Below are 27684 nucleotides of genomic sequence, written 5' to 3'. Positions count from 1 at the left end.
CTTTAAACATGAAAAACAATCTTAAACACAGCTCTAAAGAAGACAAACAAATGTATTTATTTGTTGTTGTTGTTGTTGTTGTGGTTGTTTTTAAGGATAAATACATGACTTGTGCACACACATCTGCACGATGTAGGGCCGCGGTTTTAATATTACAAAACACTGGTGCCATAGAGAGTAACATAATTATTTCCCAGTTGTTTTCACACTGTGTTGACTTGCTATTTACTTGGGCTTCCTCGTAATATTTCCGACGGTTCCTGAAGGTGTGGCTGACTGACGAGGCTCCTCCCCAACAACAGTTCCCGACCTCCGACGAGAATTCAAGCAAGCTGCCACATTGAAGAGGACCTAGCAGCGCTTTTCTACACTCCCTCCACTTTCTCCGGGGTAGTCACGGGATTTCAATGTTCAACCTGCTCTTTGTAAGTACCTAATAAACCTAAATAACTATTACTGACCCGTTTGAACTTGTCTCTGATATGATCGCAGCTACACAGATCCGCAGGAGGGTAGAAGTTGGGCTACATATTGTGGAGATGATTAGCACAACACAACACAACACAACACAAGGGAGCTAAAGTAAGTTACATGTATGATAAGACTGAGTGTAGCCATATTAGCTCGCTGAAAATATTGGCTACGCACCATTATCACATTGTGCCAAAGTGTATTAATTTCATTATTATTCCCGTCCTCAAGTATGTTATCTCTAGAATAGCGAGTCGTATCTCTGTCTTCTCTCCTCAAACGCTGCTGGGAAAAGCAAAGTGACGGAGATGAGCTAACATGCTAACCAATATAGCTTCGTTAGCATGCTAGCAAGGCTATGGCTACTTCCTAGAATAACAATAAGACACATCTTCATACATTTGACGAGCAGTATTATTGTGGTACCACTTGGTTATCATTTGAAAAACGACACATTATATGTATTTTGCCATGTTGTCTACACTGAACGTCGTCCGCAATTTTATTAAATAAGGGCTAATGTTACCCATAGCAGCACAATGAGCTATTGGTATCAGTAAAGGTAGCTTTTCTCATAAACATCCAGCTTAACATTAACGATGTTTTGGTTTTAACTACTGTCTTGGCATTGACGACAGCAGCATATTTTTAAAGATGTGTAAAATATAACCAGCTGTTGTAATTTCCAGTGTTTTTTGTGTGCTTCTTTTGGTGTTTGGTAGTGGACTCGACAGACGTCGGTAGTAGTGAGAAGCTTGGCCAGAGGTATAGATGGCGGCTGAGCTAACTGCCTTCCGCCCTTTGTGACAGATCTTGACCCAGAGCATGGTTGACTCATTATTGAAGCCACATGTCAGGCTTACATATTAATAACACAATTAAGTTATCGATATATCCGGTCTATTTAATCGTGTCTTGGGTATTGTCAAACTGCTGTCTTTATTGTTAACTAGCCGGGGTTTACTCCGTTATTATTCGCCAGCCTTTCATGTCAAAATATAGCTAGCATTGAGGTTTTGTGAGTATCTTATGTAGCCTTGTCTGTTTTTTTTAAGGCACCACGCCATTTAGCTTTGTTGGATGAAGTAAAATGAGGAAATGCACTTGGGGAGGAAGTTGACTAGAGCAGCTGTGACACTAAAGGCCGCAGCACATTCCCATGCCTCTCAGTTTTCAATTTATGACCTTCCTATGGTTTTAGTCTCTTCTCTGGAATACATTCTAGTGGGTGGCTGATACAAATGAATAGCTTTGAACACTCCTAACAACATGGGTGGATGCGTCAATGAGTAACTGGTGTAACAGGTAAGCTAATTACATTCCTGCCTATGAGTCAGTGCAAGGTGACCCAATTTGCCTGCAGATAATATAGAAGATGTGATCCGTTCAATGCCATCACTCTTCCAAACAAACTGAGGGCATAGCAATTAGGGTAGAAGTAACATGGTATTCCTGTTATTACTACGTAAGTGTTCAATTCCAATAACTGCAACAATAACAAAGACATTCTTCATGAAAATAATGGTTTTACAACTTTTATGCAGTATCACTAAGTCTATTCTCTATTCACATGTTATTACATTACATTACATTTAGCTGACGCTTTTATCCAAAGCGACTGACAATAAGTGCGTTCGACCAACAAAATACAAACTTGAAGAAAACAGAATCATATAAGTACATCAGGCTTCATAGAGCAAACACATTTCAAGTGCTACTCAACTGGCTTTAGATAAGCCAGCCCTTATTGTGGACGTAGGTTACTCATACTTGTGACCTTCTTTATGGTAAAGTTAATTGACAGTCCAATCTAGAAATGGCTAGCTTCTCTCAGTGCACATTCACGGGATACCACACTTCAAGTCAATCTCACTTTATCTCATTGTTGTGCACATTTGTAAGCTATGCAAAGGCAATCCTAACCTTCATTTTGCGGCATCATCGTTGGACTTTGAGAAAGAAATATCTTCATTTTGCCAGCCGTGTTCTGCTCGTTTCATTTGGTGTACATAAAGACTGAATCTCTTGTATCGGTTCTAAATCTAGCGGAGTGCTTGCATGACATTTTCACACCAACAGACTGGTGGTTGCGTTGTCTACAGGCAGCATGAAGAAAGGCAATGTGACAAGTGGAGAAGTTCTCAGCCTTGGTTACCGTAACTGAGAAAGGTGAGCCCAGTGTACAGTAACATGACACCAATTTACAGAGGAGGTTACTGGGGGAGAGGAGCACCTATGTTGTGGCCTGCTGGCAGGCGGCCCATCTAGCCACAGGGTGGCTGTGAGTGTTGAAAGGTAGGGTTGAAGAGGCCCGTTCCACAGTGGCTGGCTTAACAGATTTGGCCAATTTAAAATCGAGTTATGCCCCGGGTGTCTGGTAGTGTTGAGAATGGAACACAAGCTTTGGTTTTACTATGTGTTAGCCTGCTAAGATCCTTGGCTCCAGAGCACCTTTGTTGTGTTGAAATCATCCCAAAGTGGAAAGTCAGGTTTAGATGCCCATACTTTTGTTCTCTTCACATTTCCAGCCGTTTAGTGAAAAGCCATATATAATTATGCATTAGTAGCCATGGGTACCTTGTGTGTTTCTTATCCTGTGTGTTGGTTAATCATGCCCTACTCGGCATGATGTTCGTTTACTGTTGTTGCCACAGTGCTGGGATGAAGCAAAGGCAGTGGCTCTATAGCAGTGCCTGACAGACTGACACCTCTGACTTCTAGATGCTGCTGTGCAAGGCTGCCTTTTGAAGCTATAGCAACAGGTAGGAATAGGATCCTCCTTTGTTATTTGTGTTTACAGTGTCCATGTCTAGTTACAGCTGCTGATAGCAGGGGAACACACTGTCAATGCCAAAACATGCTATTGTAAAGCATGTTGTTATTGTTATTAGAGCTGTTGTTTGTATGTTGTTGCTCACCTTGATCTAGAAAGGGTTCTAGGTTTGAAGCAACTGTAGTCTAGAGAATGCTTGGTTATTGCACCTAAACAAGCTTACTGTGTTTTTTCTATTGCCTAGGCACTGTTATGCTCGTCACTGGAGTATGGCTTTTTCTCCATTTCCTTAAGCAGCTTATAAAACGCAATACATCGTTGACTACCTCTCACAACACGACTTCAAACTAATTAATTGTGGCTATAATCGCAGGGAAAAAGAAGTTGTACTTAAAGCTGATTTTAACATCACAGGTTCCAGATCAGTGCTTATGGGCTGCACCCCCCTACTGCTTCTCCATCTTTGCTGTGTGAATATTCAAAGAGAGCACCATTGCTCTTCTCTGATTTCTTCATAAGGGACACCACAATTCCCACCAGGAGCACTTGTTGCTACTGCTGAGATAATCGTTGGTATGGCAACAGGCATCCCTCGATGCCGCTGTCACAGGGCCAACTTCGTTTCCAAATGTCAGAAGAATGGATGCCACAGTGGGACTCTGCCCCTCTCGGGGGAAATGTGAGCAGACTTTCTCTTCTCTGTTGAGTGTCGGGCCTCCTGTAATCAAACTTATTTCTATTTTAGATTAGAAAATCACTATGATTAGTTGTGACTAATTAATTACTGTTATTTCAGTCATCATTGTGTCCTACATTGACTCTGAATATTTCTGACATTTAAATAACAAGACGAAGTCACAATCCAGACACACGTACCTTTAGTCTCTATAACGGGTTTATCGCCCCAGAAAGTGTCCGTCAGTTATTGAACTGCGAGGACACGCCTTGTGTTCACATTGAATCATCTGTATTATTGTTGTGCAGATCTTTGCGACACCTGCTACATTTCCTCTGCCAGCTTTAGTACTCACTATTCATGCTTTAGTGTGTTGGGAAACAGGTGGAGGTGTGTATCACTGCTGTGACAAATGTCTCTGCCCAGACACGGATATGTTTTTATCTGGAGTCGATTGTGACAAAGGAGCTTGGAAAATGTCACTAAATGAGAATTTGAACGTCAGAAAAAAGTAAAGGTAACTATCCTTTCTTTGGGTGGTTGCAGCTTCGAAGAATACAATCAATATTTCTTTGTACTAGTGTTGTCACGATACCAACATTTTGGTTTCGATACCGATACCAAGTCAAGAATTGCGATTCCGATTCTTTTTCGATACTTTTCTTAAAAAAAGGGAAACACGGAATATCGGCTTTAAAGTTAGGAATAACAGATGATTTTAGCAGTCAGAACAACTAAAGCAGCAGTGTTACTAAGAACAGAAACGCCAAAGAGTCACATCTAATATAAATATATATAAAAGCATTTATTTTAATTGTGTAGCAGTGAGTTTATAATTTTGGCAGCACTGTTGAGCATTTTGAAAATGTATTTTCATGCCTCTGTGCAAGGCTTAGTCTTTCTATCTTTATAGCCACTGGTGTAAAGTAACTAAGTTCATAAACTCAAGTACTACTTGGGTACAATTTTGAGATACTTGTACTTTATTTAAGTATTTCAATGTTTCTTTTGCTACTTTGTACTTCTAATCCACTACAGTTCAGAGGTACATGGTGTACTTTTACTCCACTACATGTATTAATCCCTTTAGTTACTTCACAGATCTGGAGGAATGATGTGAAATATAACCAAGTGTTAAATCAGACTTTAGTTCCACCTGGAGTAAATCCACCAGCTGCCCTGCAGTCTACAAAGTACTTCAGACTAGCTGCACCTTCACCAGCTTTGAGAACACTTTCATGATCAATCATTATAAAACACATCATATATATTATTCTGAAATGGACCAATCTGCACAATGACTACTTTTACTGTCGCTACTTTAATACTTTTACTTGAGGAACATTTTGAATGCAGTACTTTTACTGTAACAGAGTATTCCTACACTCTGGTGCTTCTAGTACAAGACCTGAGCACTTCTACTTTTACTGTCGCTACTTTAACTATATGTTGATGATAATAATTTTGTACTTTTATTTGAGGAACATTTTGATTGCAGGATTGTTCCTACATTCTGGTACTTCTACTTTAACTCAAGTACAAGACCTGGGTACTTCTACTTTTACTCAAGTACAAGATATATACTTATACCACCTCCGTTTATAGCCTATGAAAAAAACTAATAGAAAACGAAGGCTAAAGCTAACGTTAGCAGATAGTGATGCTAGTTTGCTAGTTAAGTTTGCTCAACGATAATATTGCGACAAACACTTTTTAGTGCACATCACGCTCTGCTGCTCCGACAGGGGGCTCTGCTCTGAACACCTGAACGGCCCGTTCACAGACTTCTGGCGTCTTTTTTGTCAACAAGCCGAGGCGCAGCGGCAGTTGCACTCCCACTTGCAGCCATGCTTCTCGTTTTCTCACATGCTCTGGCAGCTAGCGCGTGGCCGCGTGCACGAGAGAGGGGAGGGACTTAGAACGTGCTTGAGAGGAGCGGGACTGCAGGCACGGCTGCAGTGCAGGGAGTGGAAGCAGAGCGCTGAACACACACGGAGTACTTTTCCCCGTCATTCTTAAAGTACCGATACTAATGAAACGGAGGAATCGTACCGTTTTTAACGGCAGGGTATTGCGGTACCTTTCAAGTATTGGTACACCGTGCAACACTACTTTGTACACATATCTAGAATGATAGTATCTCCTTAAACACAACATAATGGACAACTTTCCCCTGTCGGCTGACTTACTTTACACTTTATTGCAACATCATATCCATGGATGTTCTGAACGGATGAGTTTTTAACCAAGCTTTAGTGATCCATTATAACATTAGGTAAATATTCAAACCACTGGACTGCCACGGGTTAACGTTTCAATCATTTAGGGCTCTAACCAGGAATGTCTCAATTCTATTTAATAAGTAATCCTGAATGTACACAGATAGTTTTAGGCTAGATTAATTATTTAGGCATTGCATGAAATCCCATTCAGCGGTATATCACAGTTGGTACGTTTTTCTCCCGTCTCTTTAACTAGTTGCCTGATGTCGTCAGTCTGTCAGTCAGGTGTTTAATCTGTTGACAAGTGTGATTAAAAGTGCTACTAAGCTTCAACAACAACAGAACAGGCTTTTGTTTGGTTATGTTTTCCTCTTGTCAGTCCCATTTCCACGGTATTGAGTGCATGTCTCTGTCAGTCCTTTCCAGAGATGGATCAGTCTTTGCCCCCCCCCCCCCAAGCGCTATCGGAGGCCTTTGATCATCACAATGTTTATCTGTGCTCACTCGGGGCCTACAAAGCACTGTGATAAGTGGGCTTTGCCATGCGTGAGTACGTGCGCACGGGGTGCTCGTCTGTCCATGGTAATAAGGAGGATACATATTCTCCCCCCCGCCCCCTCCTCTCCAGCACGTTTACACGGACACACGCAGCGTGAGCAACAAGCACTCTGCGGGAACATTAGCTCCTGTCCTCCGGGAGCAGAGAGATGCAACCTGTCGTACTGAATACGGGACATAATGAGGATGCTTGTCAACCAAGCATGATAACAACACTTGGATGGGCAACTGCCATCCTAATCTGTTTACGCACGTATCATTTAGATTTCTCAGTTTGATAGAAATATGGATCACGAATGGTTAATATATATAAGGCTTGATGCAGCGTCGAAGCATTACATGACAAAGCAAATGTACCCAAGGCGCACACCTATTTGCATCAACATTATTTACCAAGCTGCTAATACAGATGAAGAATACAGGTAGAGATGAGTGGATATAAACAAGAAGGACTTCACAGTTTCTGTATTGAAGAAATGTTTGTTCTGTCTCTGCTCTGACAAACTGCAGAACAGGTCTTTGTGTTATATGCAGAAGGCATGTTTTTAGACTAATTTAAATATTGCAGAAGTGTTAAAAAGAGAATAGCAACAGCAGTCGAGTTCTTCCCCATGCCATGCATTATCGTCTGTTCCTTTGAGCCGGTATGTAGCCTAAAAAGGACAAGTTGTATATTCATGTTTGGTTTTTGAATTATTTTGAAAACGCTGTTGCTTGAAACTGCAATATATTATTGCAAAGTATTGACTCAAGTCTAGTTACTGTGGTGCCTGCAAAGCAGTGTCTTCACTGATCGGTGTCTTACCAAATGGTTTCTCGGAAATGAAAGGCCACTTCCTATGTATCATGAAAACAAGTGGACTGTCTGTTTAATTGTTTGTTTTACAGACCAAAAGAATCACGAGTGATTCTCAGGCAAGCAATCTATCATTTAAACTGCCTGTAAACCTAAAAGCATATAAATATTTAAGCCTGTCAACCTAAAAGCTTTGCATCAGTACCCCAGGGTTCAAGCTATCCTCGGCAGGGCATCATGTTATATCATAGCTTTTACGCTATTTTCAACCTTTTTTACTTTTTATGTTCAGAAGTTGGCTTTAATTGTTGTGTTTTCTAAATAAGGCTCCTGTTTTGAAAATGTTGTGTAACAAAATACTTGTTAAAAACCACCAATTTTGCCCTACAGCAGTATTCTTATATAAAGTCTCATCCAGCATTCCTTTTCTGTCAGAGAGCACACTGGTACTAAGCCCTTTGTCAGTTCCGTTAACTTCTGATGCTTCTTTCCTCGCATGCCCTCTCTACAGACATTTGCCAATTTTTTAAACAAAGCGTGTGAATCTTTAAACCCTTTTTTAAGAGCTTTGCCGTGGCTTGAAGAATCCGACTTGAAGGCAGCTTTGAGGTCTGTTTGGTTGGAGGGTGGCATTCACAAAGTGCCTGGACCCCCAACCTATTTCGAGGCGTGATCAACACAGTCCACCCACATACAACAGGAGGGGCGTTTTGTTTTCTTTACAAGCTAGTTTAAATGGAAAGACATATCTTCGTTTTGCCATTTCGGTTTCATTTTGATGACCACACAAGATCTTTGTACCCTTTCGCTTTGTGCCTCCCTTATCACCTTTTTGTACTTTGAAAGGACATTTGCTTTCTTTCTCCTTAGAGCAGAGGTGTCCAAACTTTTTTCACCGAGGGCCACATACAGAAAAATATACGAAGGGCTGGGCCACTTGTAGCGGCATATTGCCTCATAAGTTAAATTATAAGTTAGCGAAATGTAGGTAAATTAGGCTTGATACATGAATATGCTGTAAGAAAAAAACAGCCTACATCGCATCTCTCTATAGGGTTTAATTTATCTTGTTCTCATTCCTTAAAACAGAAGCCTCTGTGATTATGATAAGATGAAATATGAAGGGTCTATTTCAAGTTTGTTGTGTAAATAAGTCGGGCTTTTTTTTATCAACTAAGATATGTTTTCAAAATGAATTGACTGCATTTTTTTTGAAAGTGGGCTTATTATAGGGATGCATATCGTTGACTTTTTTACGATACCGATACCACTGAATGATACCGATACATATTGTGATACTTTCATGTTGCATAAGGGAAAAATGTAAGCGCTTTATGATATAGTTAACATGTCAAATTAAAATTAATTGTGGGACCTCGACCTTTTATGACTGAACAAACAATGAAAAACACGTTTGACAACACGGGCTTGAAGACTGTACATTCCTGTACTCTGATTTTATGTGACAGTAGCAAATGTTTTGAGAGGTTGTGTTGCCGCCTTTCCCAGAAATAAACTTCTTGCAGTGTTTACAGACCCCACTATTCAGACTCGCAGTCATATGCAGCCACACTTTAGATTTCCGTGCCGACATTGGGCTAATGAAAAAACGAAAGCTAACCGAAAGGCTCAGACATTCGTGAGGAAGGTGAAGGGCGTTGCTTGGCAATCAAGCCAATCACCGAAGCGCGATCTGATTGGCTGGCGGATTGGGCATGAGTTTAAGGATATTACGCCTAACTTGATATAAAAAAAAAAAATCGAAAAAGTATCTCAAACCGGATCTGATTTCGGTACGGTATACCGTAACCGGTATTTCGGTAATACCGGGAACCGCTATGCACCCCTAGCTGATTAACACATGAATACTACTGTGTAATATATTTTTACATATATATTTAAGAAGTACAATATAAGAAAAGCACAAGTTTAATTTGTGGGCCATATTTCAATATACATTTTTTTATTTGCTGAGGGCCGATTCTAAATGGCCTGCAGGCCGCATTTGGCCCCCGGGCAGTAGTTTGGACACTCCTGCCTTAGAGACATCTTGTCCTGTGGTTTTCTTTTAAAAACATTTCCTTCCCAAAGTGGGGAGCCTGTACATCTCGGGGGTCTGTGGTAATCCAGCTGGGAAAGACACACGTTTTATTATATTTGAAACCGAGACAACCACAACCCTGAGTCAGGCTGTCTTAGGCAGGTAAACACAGACATGACTAGTTGTGATTCATGTCCCAATTATAAATCTCTGATTAGGCAAATCGGTCCAATGACAAGGAGCCTTTTATTATTACTCATATTCACAGATCTTTGCTGTGCTGCTTTTTGTTACTCCATTCCTACACGCATACACGTAATAATGCTGCCGTGTGATACTGCACAAATGTAAGAGTCGCTGAACAAGATATTTAGACCTGCAGAAGAAGTTACTGAATTTGACTTTCAAATGTGTTCATTAAGCAATTTAATGGAGGACTTTCCTTAAACCTGGGAAGAGACGGGTCATTTTCTAGATGACATGGTCACATTTGATCAATTTCTTTTTCAAATGTTACATTTTTGTATTCGTCTTTAGAAATGTCTTGTCAACAATGGCCTCTTCAATAATAAATCATGTGATGTGTTTTAGAGAAGTCGAATAGATAACATAGAATAGCAGACATTTGTGCGATTTTAAGTTATCGAGCAGTTTCTGGGAATTCTTGGGAGTCAGCAGCTGGAAAAACTATTTGGATATACATTTTTATATGTATTTGGTGAAGTCTGAAATTATTTCTAGTACAATTTAGCCAAGATAGTACTACTTACCATACGTGAGTTTATATGCGATCAAATATTGATATCTAGGATCCAGGAACTAAGCGGCTTGGGTGAAGCCATTTTCAAGCTTTGTAAGACAGAAAGCCCATATTCTCAAACCTCGTGTGAATACAACTTTCTGTTAAATGTTAAAAAAAAAGGAAACTCAACCCTGCTGACTCCAGTCTCTGTACACAACAATCCAGCTCTTTGTGTATAAATGGCATCCTGGAGTCTGTTGTTGTGGTTAGGATCTCCCATGCAATTGCAATTAACCTTCACATCACGAACCCTTCCCTACCCTACCCTCATGGCAGGTGAAGTAAAGGTGCGGTTCTTAGAAAGGACTTCCACTCTGTTACATTTTCAGAAAGCAATGGGCGGTCATGTTATCAGAATTCAGTCAACAAAGCACGAGGCCACACATAATCTACCGACTTGAATATCACTTTCAGCGTGACGCTCCTGTTTGCAAACCCCGGGGGTGTTCTGCTCATAGGAGGCACAGCAAAAGCTTCGGATCTGTTTTGGGAGTTTCGCCCATAGCCTCTATCTCTCGGTGCCTTCCTGTCCCAGCATGCCTAGAGTTTTCATTCTTACTTGTTACACTAGATAAACTGGTGAGGCTCAGTAAAAAGGATTGGTAGCTTAACTAGTGTAGGTCTTTGTAGTTCTGTGTGTGTGTTTGCTTTTTTGCTTGCATGTCGGTTTGTCTTTTTGTGTTTTCAAACATGACTGATGGCCAGGGAGGGTGGTGCACACTATTTCCTTTATGTGTACTGTTTTCTGAATGGTGTGTTGACCTGTCACCATACTCCGCATTGACGGGCCCCGTCAGTCTTGGACTGTGTCCCGAGAGTCCAGAGCACACTCGTCCTCTTTGAGCATGAAGTTAATTCCCTAATTTCTGTGATGCACTAAGGACGTACAATGTTACATTAAGATCATGTTCACTCTTTTAAGGCCCAAGAACTTTAAAGCAACATTTGTTTGGGAGCTATAACTGAAGGTTGGCGCTCTCTTTCAAACTACGTCTAACATGTGAAAATCTAAAGGTTAAATACTGTTACTTAGTGTCGGCTGACATGCGAAAGGGGAACGAGTCCTACCTTTGAATGTGACATTGCATAAATAGTTTTTGTTTTGGGGAAGGAATTTCCCTGTGCTTATACTATGATATATTAAGCTAAACACGTGTTTGTTATTAAATGCAAAACACAGAAGCAGTGATGTTGCTAGGTAAGCATGCTGCGTCTCTGATGGATTGAAACCTTAAAGGACAAACTAAACATACCGTTGATGCATATCCTGTCCCTGATAATCAAAAGGGTCGCACAGTACTTGTACATGTTGGATGATACAGTCGTAATTGGCGTTTAACCAAAAGTTAAAGCGCATAGCCCAGATCAGATGATTAGCGGGACCTTGTTGCATGCTGGGTGAAAAAGGAAAGACACATGAAAACATAGAGGTTGTCGCGGTCCCAAACCACTTCCTGCGTCTGGCTTGTCAAATTTGGAAACTGCGAAAGCTGTTTTGATAAATGCAATTCCATGTAAAGAGTCGTTTTCGAGATGTTATGCAGTTGTAAGGCATTGCATCACACCGAGGTAATCTCAATTCTGTGGTCATTGCAATAGAAGAGTGATTTCCTAAAGTATGATGGTGTATTGTAGGTCGAACAACTAGAGTATGACATTTTCAACCAAGCATACTAATCAGCTTGTGTGTGCAGCGGTCGTCCTTGACTTTGAAGATGAGGAGCTAGGTGTAGGGATGGGTACCGAGCCCCGGTACTAAACGAGCCCTGGGGCTGAATTATTAAAGACCGTGGTACCGTTAAGCTCCGACGTTATCGGTCTTTTTATCGGTACTGGAGACATGCAAAAAATATTGCTACACAAACATTATATTGCGGTTGTAGTGTCACGAACTCCGCATCTAATACGCAAAAAGAATGCAAAATGCGTCTATGATTATGTTTAGTATTTTCGATCTTTCCAATCCAGACGAGAGATCTCTCTCCCCGTCTGTGTGCGAGGGGGCAGTTTACACACACGCAGCTGCTACATGCAACACACACGGCGGAGAGAACGCGCTCCGAGGTGTGGTTAAACTTTACCCGTCTCGATGCTCGTTACCAAAAGTGCAATAAGAGTTTAGCATGTAAGGGCGGTAACACGAGCAGTTTGTGCACCGGGTTCGACTGTCTTTCTAGCAGCTCTGTAGCCCCGTCCACGAGGAACGTTTCCACGTCAGGTGTTATGTATGCTCGCAGCAACACACCGAGTTAACTCCATTATACAAACATGGGGTAATGATTAGAGGAAACTGAGTTATTTATTTTGTATTTAAGTTTCAGCTATTCTGTCATCAGATTATTCAATACGATTTGTTAAAACATTATTTCTTTTGATGTGAAATATTATTTATTTAATATAAATAAAAAGCAATGTTAGTTTTGTTCACAATTAGTTTAGTTAGTTTACCTTGTTTTTTCTCTCCAAAAGAACCGACAAAAGACCGAATCGATAAGCGGTATCGATAAAAGTAGTAGTACCGTTAAAACCTTAACGATACCATCCCTATGTAGGTGACCCCCATTACCGGTTTGAAGTGGACACGTTATGGCTTTTCTGACACACACTAAAGGTTGACACCAACTTTCACACTTCACTGAATGCAACTTCTGCAAAAAAAACGCTACGTCCAGAAAAATAACTGTGAAAAACACCCGTAAAGTCGAAATATGTGTCGGTCGAGCTTTTCCGCATACATTTGTCCTCTGTTTAGCTTTTCGCTGTCATTGAGGTCTGCCAGCTGTTGCTTTTTCTCTTAGTTTCCCAGCACCCATTTGGGATGAATGAGTGCTCTCTTTATCTCTACTTTGCGCGGTTCGTATGAGCACAACGTTGGGTTGAAAAACGGCTCCAATTCAACAATCTCCCACCCATCCCATCAACTCAATTGACGTCACTGAAATGAACCAGCTGGACCACTGGGAGGTGTGATCCTCTGTGTGTCTCTGCCATATTCCCTGCCAAGCTCAAAACTTGACTTTTTTCATTTGCTGTCATAACCACTTGTTTAATTTGACGTATCCATTGTTGTGTCGTCTTGGTGATTTTTCGTCACATCTTACCAGCTTTCCTTATGTAACTATTACCTCCTTGACATTTCCGAGCGTATCTTTTTTATGGTATTCAAAGAGACCACAGGAATGAAAACATGTAACATTTGGCCTCGTTTTTTTATTCCCACTGATTGACTGCTGGTTTGATTGCGGCTGTCAATAGTTTCCCACTCCTGCGAGTGACAGATCATAAGGCTTTATTTGGGCATTTGAAATGAGAACACACTACTTCCCTTTCACCTTGTTGTTATGCATTTGTGTTTATACTCTTCTACACAGTTGTCAGAAAGGAGAAGTGGGTGCAATGGGTGTAGCAAGCAGGTGGGTATGTGGGCCAAGAGTGTCAGAGCCTTTATCTCTCTCGTGCCGTCCATGCCGCTCCCACACAGCGGAGAAGCCCTCCAGCTGCTTCAAGGCAGTACCGTCTGGTCATTCCCGGTCTGCCTCCAGTCAAAACAGCAGTGAGACAACCTCAGAGCAACACACGGGGCTGCATGTCATACTAACAGCTCTCACAAGGGGGTAAGAACTTAGACTCAGACATTCCACATTTTGTGTAAAAGTCTGTTTTACCACCAGTCTGTATATCCCATCCAGACATGTGGGCTCATTTACTTGTGTGTGTTTTCCTTGCTAATTTTAGAATAACCCCCTCGCCCTTGTGGCAAACGTATTGCCCCAGCCAGCTTGTGACTATCTCCACTGTGTACATAGCAGTGGCGAACCGTCAGGGCCTTCAAGGTATTCAGAGAATACCCTGGAACACTCAGATAGTGGTGACCTTCCAGTTGCCAAGCCCATAGGGACTTGGCTTGGCAACTGGAAGGTCACCAGTTCAAGTCCCGGAAAGACCAAGTGCTACCGAGGTGTCCCTGAGCAAGGCACCGTTCCCTACACAGCTCCCCGGGCGCCGTACATAATGGCAGCACACTGCTCCTAACACTAGGATGGGTCAAATGTAGGGCTGTGCAATTTAATCGATCTTGCGATATATATCGATATTTATTTTTCCGAGAAAGTATCGATATTTCAGCCGTGGGTATCGATACATTAAGTCTGATAACTGTGTTCGTTATACTCGCGTCCAGGAGAGAAGCTTTAAAAAGGAGACTAATTGAGTCTCTGAGAAGGTTCAAATGTATACTTTAATTAATAAAAAGCGCGGTAATGTTACAAGCAGAAGATGATTTAGTCAGAAAAACAGCTGTGTTCTGGCTCTCGTGAGCGAAGGGAAGAGAGCGAGCTCCAACTTTCCAGCTGTTAAATATCCTCTGCTGAATCCTCCCTGTGGGCCGGTTGGCGCTGCTGGGGATCGGCCCTGCACGTCTCCAATGTTCGTTGTTGCGCATTACAGAGGATTCAGACATTGCACATTAAATATATAACTAACCACGCCTTTTCTCCTCCTTATCTCTTTCATGACTTTTCATTTAATACATTTTAAACGCTGTAATCAATACTCCAAAAATACCTCACGGCTGGTATCATTTCCGGTAGTTCCGAATGTTGTCTCATGCTACCCACGTCTGTAAACAAACGTATTCAAATAAACTGTAGGCCTACCTTCATTTAATATTCAGCAATAATAATATCTCGACGTCTATAGTTGTAGTGTTGAAATCAGTAGGTTTCGGTGTGCAACACTCCGTGTCATATCGCTACTAAATTCACCTCTATAGGAAATTGTATATTAGCCACATGCTAAATGCTAACCGGAGATGAAGGATTTTCAGAATAAAAGCTCAACAACTAGTTGTGCACAACAACTTCTGGTTTTTCAGTATAAAACAGCATTTAAACTGACGGTATGTTTATGGTACTTTATGCCATCAAAACATTGATTTTAATTTCAAACAAGTCCCATTCAAATCCCCCGTGTTCCGCCACCTACTGCACCTTTTAATTCTCCATTGTGATGCTGCACTTTACAGCTACAGTTTGCACTGTTTCAATAAATGAAACTAATTTTCTCACCACATCTTTTGATTCATTTTGTCTAGCATTTGCAAGCTGGAGACTCTCTGTCAGAGCCATATATTGTATAATTGATGCTTTCAGTTTTCAGTTGAATTAATTCAATCCAAGTCACTGGAACACTGACAAGATGTCACCAAAATCACACTGTCCCTTTAAAATCTTTCAGAAAATGATATAAGTGTATCGAATTATATCGAATCGTATCGAATCGTATCGTTGGCTGAATATCGTGATATATATCGTATCGTTGGCTGAATATCGTGTATCGTATCGTGAGATTAGTGTATCGCCACAGCCCTAGTCAAATGCAGAGAAACCGTTTCGTTACATGGTACCTGTACTATGTAATGACAATAAGTTGAATCTATCTATCTATAAAACAAACTCGATTGAATTATATAAATGAAATGTATGTTAAATGAGAATCGTATCCGTGTTGTTGATCTGTAATATTACGTTGATTTGTTTGTCCTTCTCGGTCCATGCCCTACGCATTTCAGTGGTTTTGTGTTAATAAAAAAAAAAGCAACCAATCAGGCGGCGGAGGGTTTGTGTGTGTCTACAGAAGGTCCAGTTGTACACGGTTCGCCACTGGTACATAGTGTGTTTAAAGCTGGAGTGGTGCGCAAATGATGAGGATTGGCTATCGGGTGTTGGGAAGAGCTGCCTTCGCTCGACAATTATAGAGTCCCATGGCAGTGAAATGTAACAATGTGGAAGGCTTTCAATTAGGACTCCCACTGTAGCAGTTGACTCCTTTCACTTTAGCTGCAATAACTTTACGACGTCCACAGTATCTATGGCTGATATTATGAGCTGTCCATTGAAAATATTAAGTCATATAATCTGCTACTGTATGACAACGATTAGGAGCAGTTGCCCTATATTTTCAAATCACGTAACATTTAAACGGGTGTTATGTCATTCAATTTTTAAAACCTGACGGGTTTAATGCTTCGCTCGAAAAGTCTGTGGAATCACCCAAAAGTGATGAGTTGGCGCTTGCAGGATACCCATGCCCTGATTCCCAGTCTTTAGAGATTGTATCACCTGTTTATAATTTTGTGTCCTTTTCTGTCCTAAGATATCGCAGCCCTTATCAGAAAGTACTCTTCCTGCTCTCTCACACTTCCCATCTCTCTCCTTCTGTTCTTTCTCCGGGGTCACTGAAGGCACTTTGTAGCTTTGCCAAGACAATCAATACAATGACTGTCGAGAAGAAATCATTAGTTTGGTTTAAATATGACCCTTTTGTTAATCACAGGGTTCCCGCGGCGTCTTAAAGTCTTACATTTGATCATCAGAATTTAAGGCCTTAAAAAGTCTTAAATATGACCAAAAAAATAAGAAAGTTCTTGCATATGGTTTAGAAGGTCTTAAAAATTATCGGATTTTATACACACACACTTTTTGTCAAACAAAGTTCTGTGTGTTCAGTCATCGTTCTTATGTCGAACATGAATACATTTACTTTAAGTAATTATGGGACGTATTTCTTCTTTCATCGCAATTTTCCTTCATACTTCCTTGCCGTGAAATTCTATTCAAAGTGGTCTTAAAAAGTCTTAACTTTGAGTTGGTGAAACCGGCAGGAACCCTGAATCATTTAAGTATGATAGTTAGTGTGTGAAAAAAGAAGGCAGGCTAAAACATAATTACTTTAGGAAACTGCATCCTTCAAAGTACTTTTGGACATAAGGACACACCGATTGACCTTTTTATAATACGGGAAGACTGGTCTTTAATAAATGTAAATATCAGGTGCAGCTACAAATTACTGTATGCTTTTTTCTAGATTGTTCATCTAAAGTAAAACTGCATATCTCCAATCCGTGCTTAACTGAGCTGAAGGAGGCTCGGTGCACAACATGTGTGGCCTTTGTATACGCTGCACATTGCTTCCTGTGCGGTGAAACCCCATGTGTTTTCTTCAACAAACAGTGTGTGTGTTTGTTCTTCTCATCTGTGCAGTGTGTGTCTGCAGAACCAGTTTGCAAATGTCAGAGTGATTTGCATGTGTGTTCCAGGCAGCGCAGACCTGCTATTACCACAGTTTACCCACTTCTCTATTGACAAGCTCCCTCAGCAGTTGTCTACACTATATTGAAAAATAACACAACTTAACCAATCTGCTTTTATGTTTGGTCCGTTTATACCCGTGTGATCTTTAAAAATAGCCACCTTGCTCTTTCTAACGCTCCTTTTGAATGCATTTCAAAGGCAGACTGTACGAAGTAGGCTTGCTCGATTATGGCAAAAATCATAGTCTCGATTATTTGGGTCAATAATTGGAATTGCGATTATTAAATGCGATTATTCATTGACTTTGAAAACATCCATTTATTGGAGAAAACATGTTGAGCAGTATGTTTTTAACAGTTGATTACCCTGAACTTTAAGTATAATTCAACTGAACAACCAAAAAATAATCGTTTTTATTTCGATTACGTTGTTTTCGCGATTTAAAATACGATGCATTGAGCAGCCCTCGTATGAAGTCACTTGGTGCTTCTGGGCAACCATCCACAAACCAGCTGCTTTTCATCTTTTAGCATAAGCTGTCATTGCGGTGTCCTTGGTGTGTCTGCTAGCTCTTTTCTCTTCAGTTTTTCCCTCCATGTTTCAGGCTCTCTTTACCGTCTACTCCACTTTCCACGGTCAGGTTCACCCTCGGCTTTCTGGAGGATTGGAAGCAGACGAGCCTTTTAACATCCGGTTACCCTTTTTTCCCAGCTTCAGTTGTCTGCATGCCGTAATGCCACATTGTGTTCGATACTGCTCCGAGGCGGTAATTAAGACGTCACGGAGGATCTTGGCCATCATGCAAGAAAAATCAAGGCTGTTTTCTGAGTGTTGCCAAGTATAAAAGACTGAGGGGGGGGGACATTTATGGTTGATACATCCACACGACAGCGGCTCTGTACTTGGCTTTTGTTTGTCATATGCACATAGCTACAGTGTCGGTGAACATCTTAGGTCACAGGCTCCACCAACAGTGCAACACAATAGAAACCGAAGAAATAGTGCAAGTAAATACATAATTGTAAAATAGTGCAATAAGAGTCGATATACAAGTGATTGGAATATGATATATTAGATAAAAAATGTGTAAGTTGCAGCCAGATGAATGTTATGGATGTTCTTTCAAAAGTTCAGGTGGGGTAAGAGGAACAAAAGAGTGTTGAAGAGTGGCCTTGGTTGCTAACAATTCGATGGCTAGTCCTTAACCGGGTCTTTTTAGAAAAACATACTGAAAATCAAGCAGGTGGGGTTATAGACTTAATAAAAAATGGTATATGCTTTCTTACAGTTAGGTTAAATACCCTGAGCCAGCAAGAAGAAATCAGACGCAGATTCTTGTCTCAAGAAGGTGAAAAGAAAGAGCGTGGGACTAAAGAGTTCGGCCTGTTTGAAGCTTTGCCCACCCTGCAATCCTCACCTTGTGACGTGTGTGTGTGTGTGTGTGTGTGTGTGTGTGTGTGTGTGTGTGTGTGTGTGTGTGTGTGTGTGTGTGTGTGTGTGTGTGTGTGTGTGTGTGTGTGTGTGTGTGTGTGTGTGTGTGTGTGTGTGTGTGTGTGTGTGTGTGTGTGTGTGTGTGTGTGTGTGTGTGTGTGTGTGTGTGTGTGTGTGTGTGTGTGTGTGTGTGTGTGTGTGTGTGTGTGTGTGTGTGTGTGTGTGTGTGTGTGTGTGTGTGTGTGTGTGTGTGTGTGTGTGTGTGTGTGTGTGTGTGTGTGTGTGTGTGTGGTCGTCCAATTTCCCTCTACTCTGCTCCCCCCCCCCCCCCCCCGTTGCTCTGAGACGGCTCCAGCCAGTTTGTGGCGGCTGGGTTTAGACTGTCAAGGACTTGGCACAGCTTGTTTGACTGACTGCTCCCTCTCTGGCTTGTTACAAACCAGATATTACCCGTGTGTGTTATTAGTATCCATGTTGGTGACAGACAGGTGTTAAATTGAAAGCACTAGCAGTGATGTAATCCAAAGGTGAACAACTAAGGCTAAAAGGTGGGCAGACCATGATGGTGGCTTTTCTTGAGTTTCTGGACTTGAACATCACATGTTAAGATGTCCGTTTAATTTTAAGATGCAGCATTCTTCCTCCATTTTTTTTTTTTATGACTGAATATAAAATGTCACAAAGGATTGTGAAATCAGTTTTATGTTGTGAAAGGTGTGGCTAGGGTTGGGCGGTGTAGAATAGACAACACTTATGCAATATTAAGATATCTGAAACAACAATATGTGGCCTATCAGGATATCCATATACTGTCCAGCTCGAGGTCGGTGTAAGGCTAAGAAAAGGATATCACATCATTTCTAAATTATATCGCGAGTTAACTATTTTTGTGTAAAGTATCTCCATGTTTGCATCATCAAAAACTTGAGAAGATTTATTTCACTGTCGTCCAATTAGGGGAGCATGAATTGATGATGATGATGATGATGAAGCGATGGTATTGTTGAATATTGTTCACTCAGTTTTGCATATTCAGCTACCAAAATACAACTCATTGGTTATTAAAATCAAACAATGGTTGCATTTCTCTGTCACTAGCAGGTGTGTTTGATGTCATCACTATCATGTTTCTTTTCTTCTTCAAGGATTAAGGCTTTTATTGTCATTCGTACAGTGTAGTGCAAAACCTAGTTCCCAGGCTCCTCCAACAGTGCGACACAATAAAACCGATACAATACAATAGAATAGAAGTAGTGCCATATGAGTCTATATACAAGTGATGCATAATGTGAATGTTCAGGTTTTTAACGTTGTGTTTTCTTTCTGCAGGTTTTCTGTGTCGACTTGAGCCATACCTATATGGCGTGTGTGAGCGGGGAATTCTGCCAGGCACAGCACCTCACCTCCGTGGAGAAGTGAATCGGCCGCCCCCCAAGGGACTACGCTACCCAGAAACCCCCCTGATTTCCAGCATACTAGGAACTGCTGTCTAATCCAAAGTCCCTCTGGGATACCGCGTAGTCCTTGGCCCGACTGCCCTGCCCTGCCCCAACCAATACGACGAGTCTTTGCCCTCTGCTTTCTCCTCGAACAGCCAATCACAAACAGCTCTCCTGAATGGGGTAAACTGATTGGATGACTCCTGGATAGTCTCTCCATCTTTTTCTTTTTCATTACATTTTTTCCCGCTTTTGTATATATTCATTTTTCACATCCCGGAGTACTGTGGACTAGTCTATCCGTTTTGTTACCCTTTTCTGTGTGCATCATCCCATAGTTGAACACCTGTTGTCCTCGTGACCTATTCTCCACCACGTGTTGTCATTTTTATTTGTTCTGCCCTTTATGAATTCACAATTCTCCTAGCAGTCTTTGCTGACTTCTGAGCCAAAAGTCGCTTTCGTTTTGTAAGAGTATTTTTATTGTAATTGTTTTTAAAGCCCTCTCGCCAACATGAACCGCCCCGCTGCAGTCGAGATTAACCACGAGGCCATGAGGTTCCTCATCACTCACAACCCCACCAACGCCACACTCAACAAGTTCACCGAGGTATGAACACCCCTGTGCTTCCATCGGTCTTCGGGTTGTTTGCTCGTCCCGTGTTTAACAGCCTCTCTTTTTGATGCATTCCAGGACTTGAAGAACTGTGATGTGAACACACTGGTGAGAGTGTGTGATGCCACCTACGATAAGACTCCAGTAGAGAAGGAGGGGATTCAGGTCATTGTAAGAATTGACACACACACACATTTCTAGCAGCCTTTCTTATTGTATGTTTATCCTATTTATCTTACGGTCTTCCTCTCGCTCCCATAGGACTGGCCCTTTGATGATGGCGCTCCTCCACCCACCCAGATTGTGGACGACTGGCTCAAGCTGCTCAACACCAAGTTCAGAGAGGAGCCCGGCTGCTGCGTCGCTGTGCACTGTGTGGCAGGACTGGGCCGGTGAGTGGACAGCCCCTTTCCCACCAAACCAGTTCCCGTTCTAGCTCCGTGCTTTTTCTGGTTCCGAACTGGTTCTTATTTTTAGCCCCAGTTGTGTTTCCACTGCCCAGAGCCTGCTGCGTCGTGACTTCACCGTTTACGTCAACAATGGCAGACTGCGTCGGGTCGATGCTCGTGTTGCTATAAATCATACGAAGCCAGATCAAATTATAGAACGACTCCTCCAACGTTACACTCTTTCCCAGAGTGCACTTGTTCATTGTTTATTAATGTGGTTCAGCTGCATTTACCGGGCGCTGCAGAGCTGCTCGTCCATCGCAGTTTAGTCTACTTTTAACTCACGGCAGCACACGCAACTAAAGCATATCCCCCGTGAATGTGTTTCATTCTGAATTGACGCTTTTTGGCATCACAACGCCGTTATTAAAGTTTCACAGGTGACCGGTGAGATAGCATAGCAACCGAAGCTAATCGGATCCGTCATGACATCATGTGCACATTTTACCAGCACATATTTTATTATGATTCTACTTTGCACACATGTTCTGATTCCACCCGATGGCTGCTATAATAAAGACGACAGGAAGTCGTATGAGGCGTTGTGCTGGTCTTCAAAAGGGGAAATGAGAGCGAACGGATGGTCATTAAAAGTACGGTAAAAACAAACAGCATCACACTCTGCCTGGTTAGTGTTGCCTCAAACAAGTGTGTTTTTTTTACAAGTGTGTGTGGTCGCGTTCTCGTCAGTTTGCTCAGCGCCCGTAAGTGTGACGTATTTAGTTACTGGTGCCAGATTAGAACTGGTTTTAGGGCCAAGAGCCCACTTCCTGTTTCGTGCTTACAACCTGCTGATACAAGTCAAAAGAGTCTTTCCCATAAGCTAGTGACAACAATGGCTTCAGCTAAGTTAAGGTGGACTTACCCTGTTTAAGGTGGAACAGCTATTCTCAATGTGGTGACCATCCACTCTTCAGAGGTCGTTGGTGCTCTGTAAGAGTCAGTTAACACACGACCAGATAACTAATCGACAGGTTTCAAGAGTATACATAGTTCTGCTAATATACGGTTATTGTCCTTGTTTCAACTCCATCTTTATCATCACTGCTTCAGTATTCACCACACACCCCTTTGCTGGCTTGGCTAGGTGTGAAACTGGACGTGCTGCACTTGTCCCCGTCTCGTCGTGAATGTACACTAGCCGCTCTTCCTGCTCCTGTCAGTGATATGCAAAGAGGCAATCAGGTGTTTAAGTTATCTATCCTAAATGATAACATTCTGTCGCCTCTGGACCTGCAAATAAAAGGAAATAACATTTGCATGCGGTCTTTCCGTTGGTCATGAGGCTGTGCAGATATCATACTCGCAGACCCATGTGTCGGTGAGTTACAGACGAGAAGTTCTAGCGAATAACAACACAAGTGTGAAAACAAAGAAGGCAGAAGCACGTGACGTGGGCGAACTGGTGTGAAAGAGTCTTTCCGGACCGCAAGCGCAAAATAAGTCGATAAGTTCCTCAATGGCTTCCAGCATTTTGCATCGCCGGGGCATTCCAGAGGTTCTATAATTACCGGTGTTGGTCAGACAGGCATTTTCTGAGTTCATCTCTTCTTCCCCGTCCGGTGTTTACTGCAGTCGTTTGGGTGCTTTCAGTGTGGGAGGCTGCAGCAGCGTGCCTTGTTGTTGTTTGTCCCTTTCTTCAACAATATTCTCATCCCTCGTTCCACACTATCGCACCGGTTTTTTCTTCTCGTTCCCTTCTCACACACCACCCCTTGTGAATTGTGTGAGAGAAAAGCCTTCTGAAGGAAATGCGTTTTTATATTTATTTTCTCTCATCTGGTGAGAAAGCGGAAGGTTGTCTTACTGTAACTTATCACAGCTTTGTGTGTGCGAGAGGCCCGGGGTGTGAGCACCGTGCCTCAGCAGGGCAACACTGAACCTGTGCACCCCCTGTTGATTTCCCAGGCCCTCTTTCCCAGGTTGAAACCCCCCCTCCCTGCCCCTCCACCATATTACTATGGAGCCCTGTGGACCTTGGCATTTAATCTTCTGTTCTCCCTCTCTCTTTCTGTGATTCTCTCGCCGTCTCCTTGAACGGGTGCGTTGGATTTCTTCACCTCTCAGAGCTCCAGTCTTGGTGGCCTTAGCCCTCATTGAAAGTGGGATGAAGTATGAGGATGCTGTGCAGTTCATAAGGCAGTGAGTACACCCCCTTACTTTTGTGCTTTAAGGTTTTAATAAAGGTCGAGTCTTAAATCAGTCGGTAGTGTCTGAATAAAAAAAGAATCCATCTGGTTTATTGCTCAAATCTGATTTAAGATGATCAAACGGTTAAATCAGAGATGCATTTTTGTTTCTTGGTCTGTTTATGAATATTGACATTTGTCAGTCTATAGACTAAATACAAAAAAGCGATCTTTCTAGAAATGGTACTACAACACAAAAACTAAACACAGTTTTAACCCTCTGGCTGAGAGTCCAGGAAGTCACTGCTCCCATCCCAGCATGATTGCACATTGACCCCATTTGATCTTTTTACTACTTTATTTGTACAGATTAAACAAACGTCATAACATGTTAATTATTGAGCGTTAGTCGGGCTGGCAGGGGGCTTGTGTTGCCTTTGGACTGAGCAAAGCTAGCCGTTTGCTTCCGTTTCCAGTCTTTATTATAAATGCAGCCAACCTTTTAAGTAACTCTTAATCTAAGGACATGTCAGTGTCTACTCTGTCACCCAACCCTCATTTTAAGAATATATCAGTGCTGTCAGAAAGAGTGAAAGTATATTTGCCTACACATGGAAAAATACTTGAAACTATATTCTATACAAAATATATATTCTAAAAATAAAAGGTAGGTTTGCAACACGTTCATTATAATGCATATCATTACAGTAATAACCATAGCGTTCTCTTCTGTGGATATTATTATCCTAATCTCATCCCTCCCCTTTCCACAGGAAGAGACGTGGAGCCTTCAACTCCAAACAGCTTCTTTACCTCGAGAAATACAGACCCAAAATGCGTCTGCGGTTCAAGGATACCAACAGCCACAACTGCTGCGTGCAGTAGGCTCTCTGTCGGTGCATCTTTCTTATGCGCATCATGTGGGAGATCTCCCAACACGGGGAGATTAATAAAAAAAAAAAATGAAGAGTGCTATCAGTAATTATTGTGATGATTTGTTAACACTGAGTCATGGCTAAATGATCAGAGAGCTAGCGAGTGATGGAATGAATGAAACCAGATCTGTGGATCCACCAGCCGAACCAATGAATGGAAGGTCAAAGCACACAGAAAGGCCCGCCTCCCGGTTACACTGTTCAACCATGGGCCACAATTTTTCAACTTGAGTCCATCCTGTTTTTTATTTTTTGTTTCAGTTGTAACCATGAAATAGCATTTTCCATTTTGTGAATTTTTATTTTTACAAAAAAACCAAGGTGAAATGTTTAATGAATTTTTATTTCCACATAATTATTGATATTTTAGGCCAGAATAATGTACCTTTTTAAAAATACATTTTTAAACTTTGAACACATTGTGACTGTCCATATTTTGGTATTGGGGTGTTATTTTTATTTGCACAAAAACTCAAAGGTTCACCAGAAAATGCAGTAATGTTTTCTTTTTTCCCTTCACTTGCTTAACGTCACTTTCAGTTTTAGGGGTTCACTCAGTTTGAATATGTCTGCAATATTTATTCACGAGATATGATATGTGTGGCAGTTATGAGTTTGGCAGTGGCAAGGACACTTTGTTATCCAATAGTTTTGTTGTTGTTTTTTATCCTTTGAGAGCCATGTCTTTTATTTCATCTTTTTTTTTAAATCTTGTTGGAGTGCAATAATCAGTCCACCTCAGATAAGCCCACCAAACCCTGCCGCATACACATACACTTCATACCGTCAGTTTAACAGGAAAAAACTCAACAACAGGTACTTTTCCTGCTCTCATGAGTTCTCCTTTACGGGGCTACAATAGGACTTCCCTAAAAATATGCATATTTAAACACACACACAGAGCCTAAGATTCAATCTGAAAGACAAGGTGGAGAAGAATGAAATGGTCAGTTTTTTATCATTGTACCCATTTTGAAAACATCCCCAATTCGTATTGGTTCTTTAAAGATAAATAAATTGAAATAAAAAGCAAATGTTTGTCTTGGTTTCTGTGTTGAATGTTGTCAAATTATATTGTGGTATGCGGATGTAGTTTGAAATCACATTGATTAGATTTTTTTTTCGAATGTGTAAAACAAAAAATAACAATAAAATTAAACATCCATCCATCCATCCATCTTCTCCCGCTTATCCGTGGTCGGGTCGCGGGGGCAGCAGTTCCAGCAGAGAGCCCCAAACTTTCTTTTCCCTGGCGACATCAACCAGCTCTGACTGGGGGATCCCAAGGCGCTCCCAGGCCAGCGAAGAGATATAATCCCTCCACCTGGTCCTAGGTCTACCCCTTGGTCTCTTCCCAGCTGGACGTGCCTGGAACACCTCCCTAGGGAGGCGCCCAGGTGGCATCCTAACTAGGTGCCCGAACCACCTCAACTGGCTTCTTTCGACGCGAAGGAGGAGCGGCTCAACTCCGAGTCCCTCCCTGATGACCGAACTTCTCACCTTATCTCTAAGGGAGACACCAGCCACCCGGCGGAGGAAACCCATCTCGGCCGCTTGTATCCGCGATCTCGTTCTTTCGGTCATGACCCATCCTTCATGACCATAGGTGAGGGTAGGAACGAAAATGGCCCGGTAGACAGAGAGCTTTGCCTTCCGGCTCAGCTCCCTTTTCGTCACAACGGTGCGGTAAAGCGACTGCAATACCGCTCCCGCTGCTCCGATTCTCCGGCCCATCTCACGCTCCATTGATCCCTCACTCGAGAACAAGACCCCGAGATACTTGAACTCCTTCACTTGGGGTAAGGACTCATTCCCTACAATTCCCTAAAATTAAACATGAGAATTATTATACAATACAAACTTAAGCAGTGTCATATTGATAAAGAAACATATTATTGACTTGTAAATTATAAACTAATGATCTACTTAATTACACATCCGAAAAGGGGTTTACACTTATTTAATCCCACCCCATCTCTCAAAAACTAAATTATTAACATATTTTTGTATTTTCTCAAAGAAATAGATTTTTTATTGGCAAAACATGGACACTTGAGATAACATATTTCTGCTGATATTATCTCTGCTACAGATGTGTGCCATTTAGTGTAAATCAATAGTCCCAATTCGTCCAAATCAAAGCACAGTGTTTTTCCCGTTATTACAAATCTTGTTTTTAAATTGAGTCACCACGTTGCACTTGGTCATTACTCACACTCTTGGTGTCACAGACAGTGTGCTCATGGTCCATGTCAGTCAAAGCCTGGCCTACATGCCCTCTCCCCAGCAGAGGGTGAGTTAACCCCACGCGGAAGGCTCAGGACACCCAGCGATTGAGAAATGACTCACAATCTCAACTGGTAGTCACGACACCAGCTGATCAAATCAATTGAGAGTGCGCCCTCTGCTGCTCACATCCTGTCATGGCCTAAACTAGTAATTAAGACACTTGTGGAAAATAACTCCGTACCCCAAGTATTGTACATGGATAACATTTTAAGGTAGTTGGACCTAATTCGAGTATTTCAGTTTTGTCTTTCAATATATATATATTTATTTTCAGGTGAGACAATACAACGGAACATAATAAAACCCACAAAACAATAACAACGACAAAAACAGCAACATGTAGCAACTCACTTACACTTATCTTGTTATATTTACGCCCACAGTTATTTCAGTTTTCTGCTGTTTTTTATTTCATCTACATCTTAGTGACAAATATTTTACTTTTTTCTCCACAACATTTTTAATGTACAATTACTTTCTAGGTTCAGATTAATTATACAAATACGGGTTTTGGCTACCCATTAGTAGTAATAAATACACAAACATAAAATTGCACATTTACCTGCTATTATATTAAAGGAATTAACACATAAGTGCATCAATAACTATAATTCTATATTTCTGAAATGGGGCTTTCTTAATAATAAGCACTTAGCAATAGTTTTGTGCCTTTCCTTGTTCAACAGTTTTAATGCAGAACTTTTATTCATAAGAGTAATTTGTTAATGAAGAAATTACTTAATTGTTATTGGCATGTAATTATTCCATGACTTTACAGAGTTTAATTAAAAGAAGAACACTTGCACATTAACTTTTTGACTATTAAGTTCAGCCTTTTTGACTGAATAAGCACTGACGTTAATATGTTTATGTCACTGCTTGTTTTACCAGTTCAGTGCTGCACATCCTGCTTTGAATAACACGGGTGCCATCTGCAGTGAAATGTATGACAGCCACAGCCTCTGA

At 41.5% G+C, this 27684-nt stretch overlaps 1 protein-coding gene across 1 annotated transcript; it reads left to right on the top strand.

Annotated features, from left to right (window-relative positions):
* Nucleotides 1–292: 292 nt before the first annotated feature.
* Nucleotides 293–25463, top strand: ptp4a2b (protein tyrosine phosphatase 4A2b). The gene is made up of 7 exons (XM_034094033.2): nucleotides 293–425; nucleotides 20191–20483; nucleotides 20802–20910; nucleotides 20995–21087; nucleotides 21178–21308; nucleotides 23433–23507; nucleotides 24268–25463. Exons 2-7 carry the CDS (start codon nucleotides 20479–20481, stop codon nucleotides 24377–24379), a joined length of 525 nt encoding a protein of 174 aa, XP_033949924.1. The 5' UTR covers nucleotides 293–425; nucleotides 20191–20478; the 3' UTR covers nucleotides 24380–25463.
* The last annotated feature ends 2221 nt before the right edge of the window (nucleotides 25464–27684 follow it).

Source organism: Pseudochaenichthys georgianus, chromosome 11 (genome assembly GCF_902827115.2).
Source record: "Pseudochaenichthys georgianus chromosome 11, fPseGeo1.2, whole genome shotgun sequence".
Taxonomy (NCBI): domain Eukaryota; kingdom Metazoa; phylum Chordata; class Actinopteri; order Perciformes; family Channichthyidae; genus Pseudochaenichthys; species Pseudochaenichthys georgianus.
This window is presented reverse-complemented; position numbering and strand designations above follow the sequence as displayed.

What these genes read in the sequence shown, in the direction of transcription:
- ptp4a2b (XM_034094033.2), top strand. An exon ending in AGGAGGGGATTCAGGTCATT is followed by an intron (nt 21,088 to 21,177) that starts GTAAGAATTGAC and finishes TCGCTCCCATAG; the next exon opens with GACTGGCCCTTTGATGATGG. An exon ending in GCTGTGCAGTTCATAAGGCA is followed by an intron (nt 23,508 to 24,267) that starts GTGAGTACACCC and finishes CCCTTTCCACAG; the next exon opens with GAAGAGACGTGGAGCCTTCA.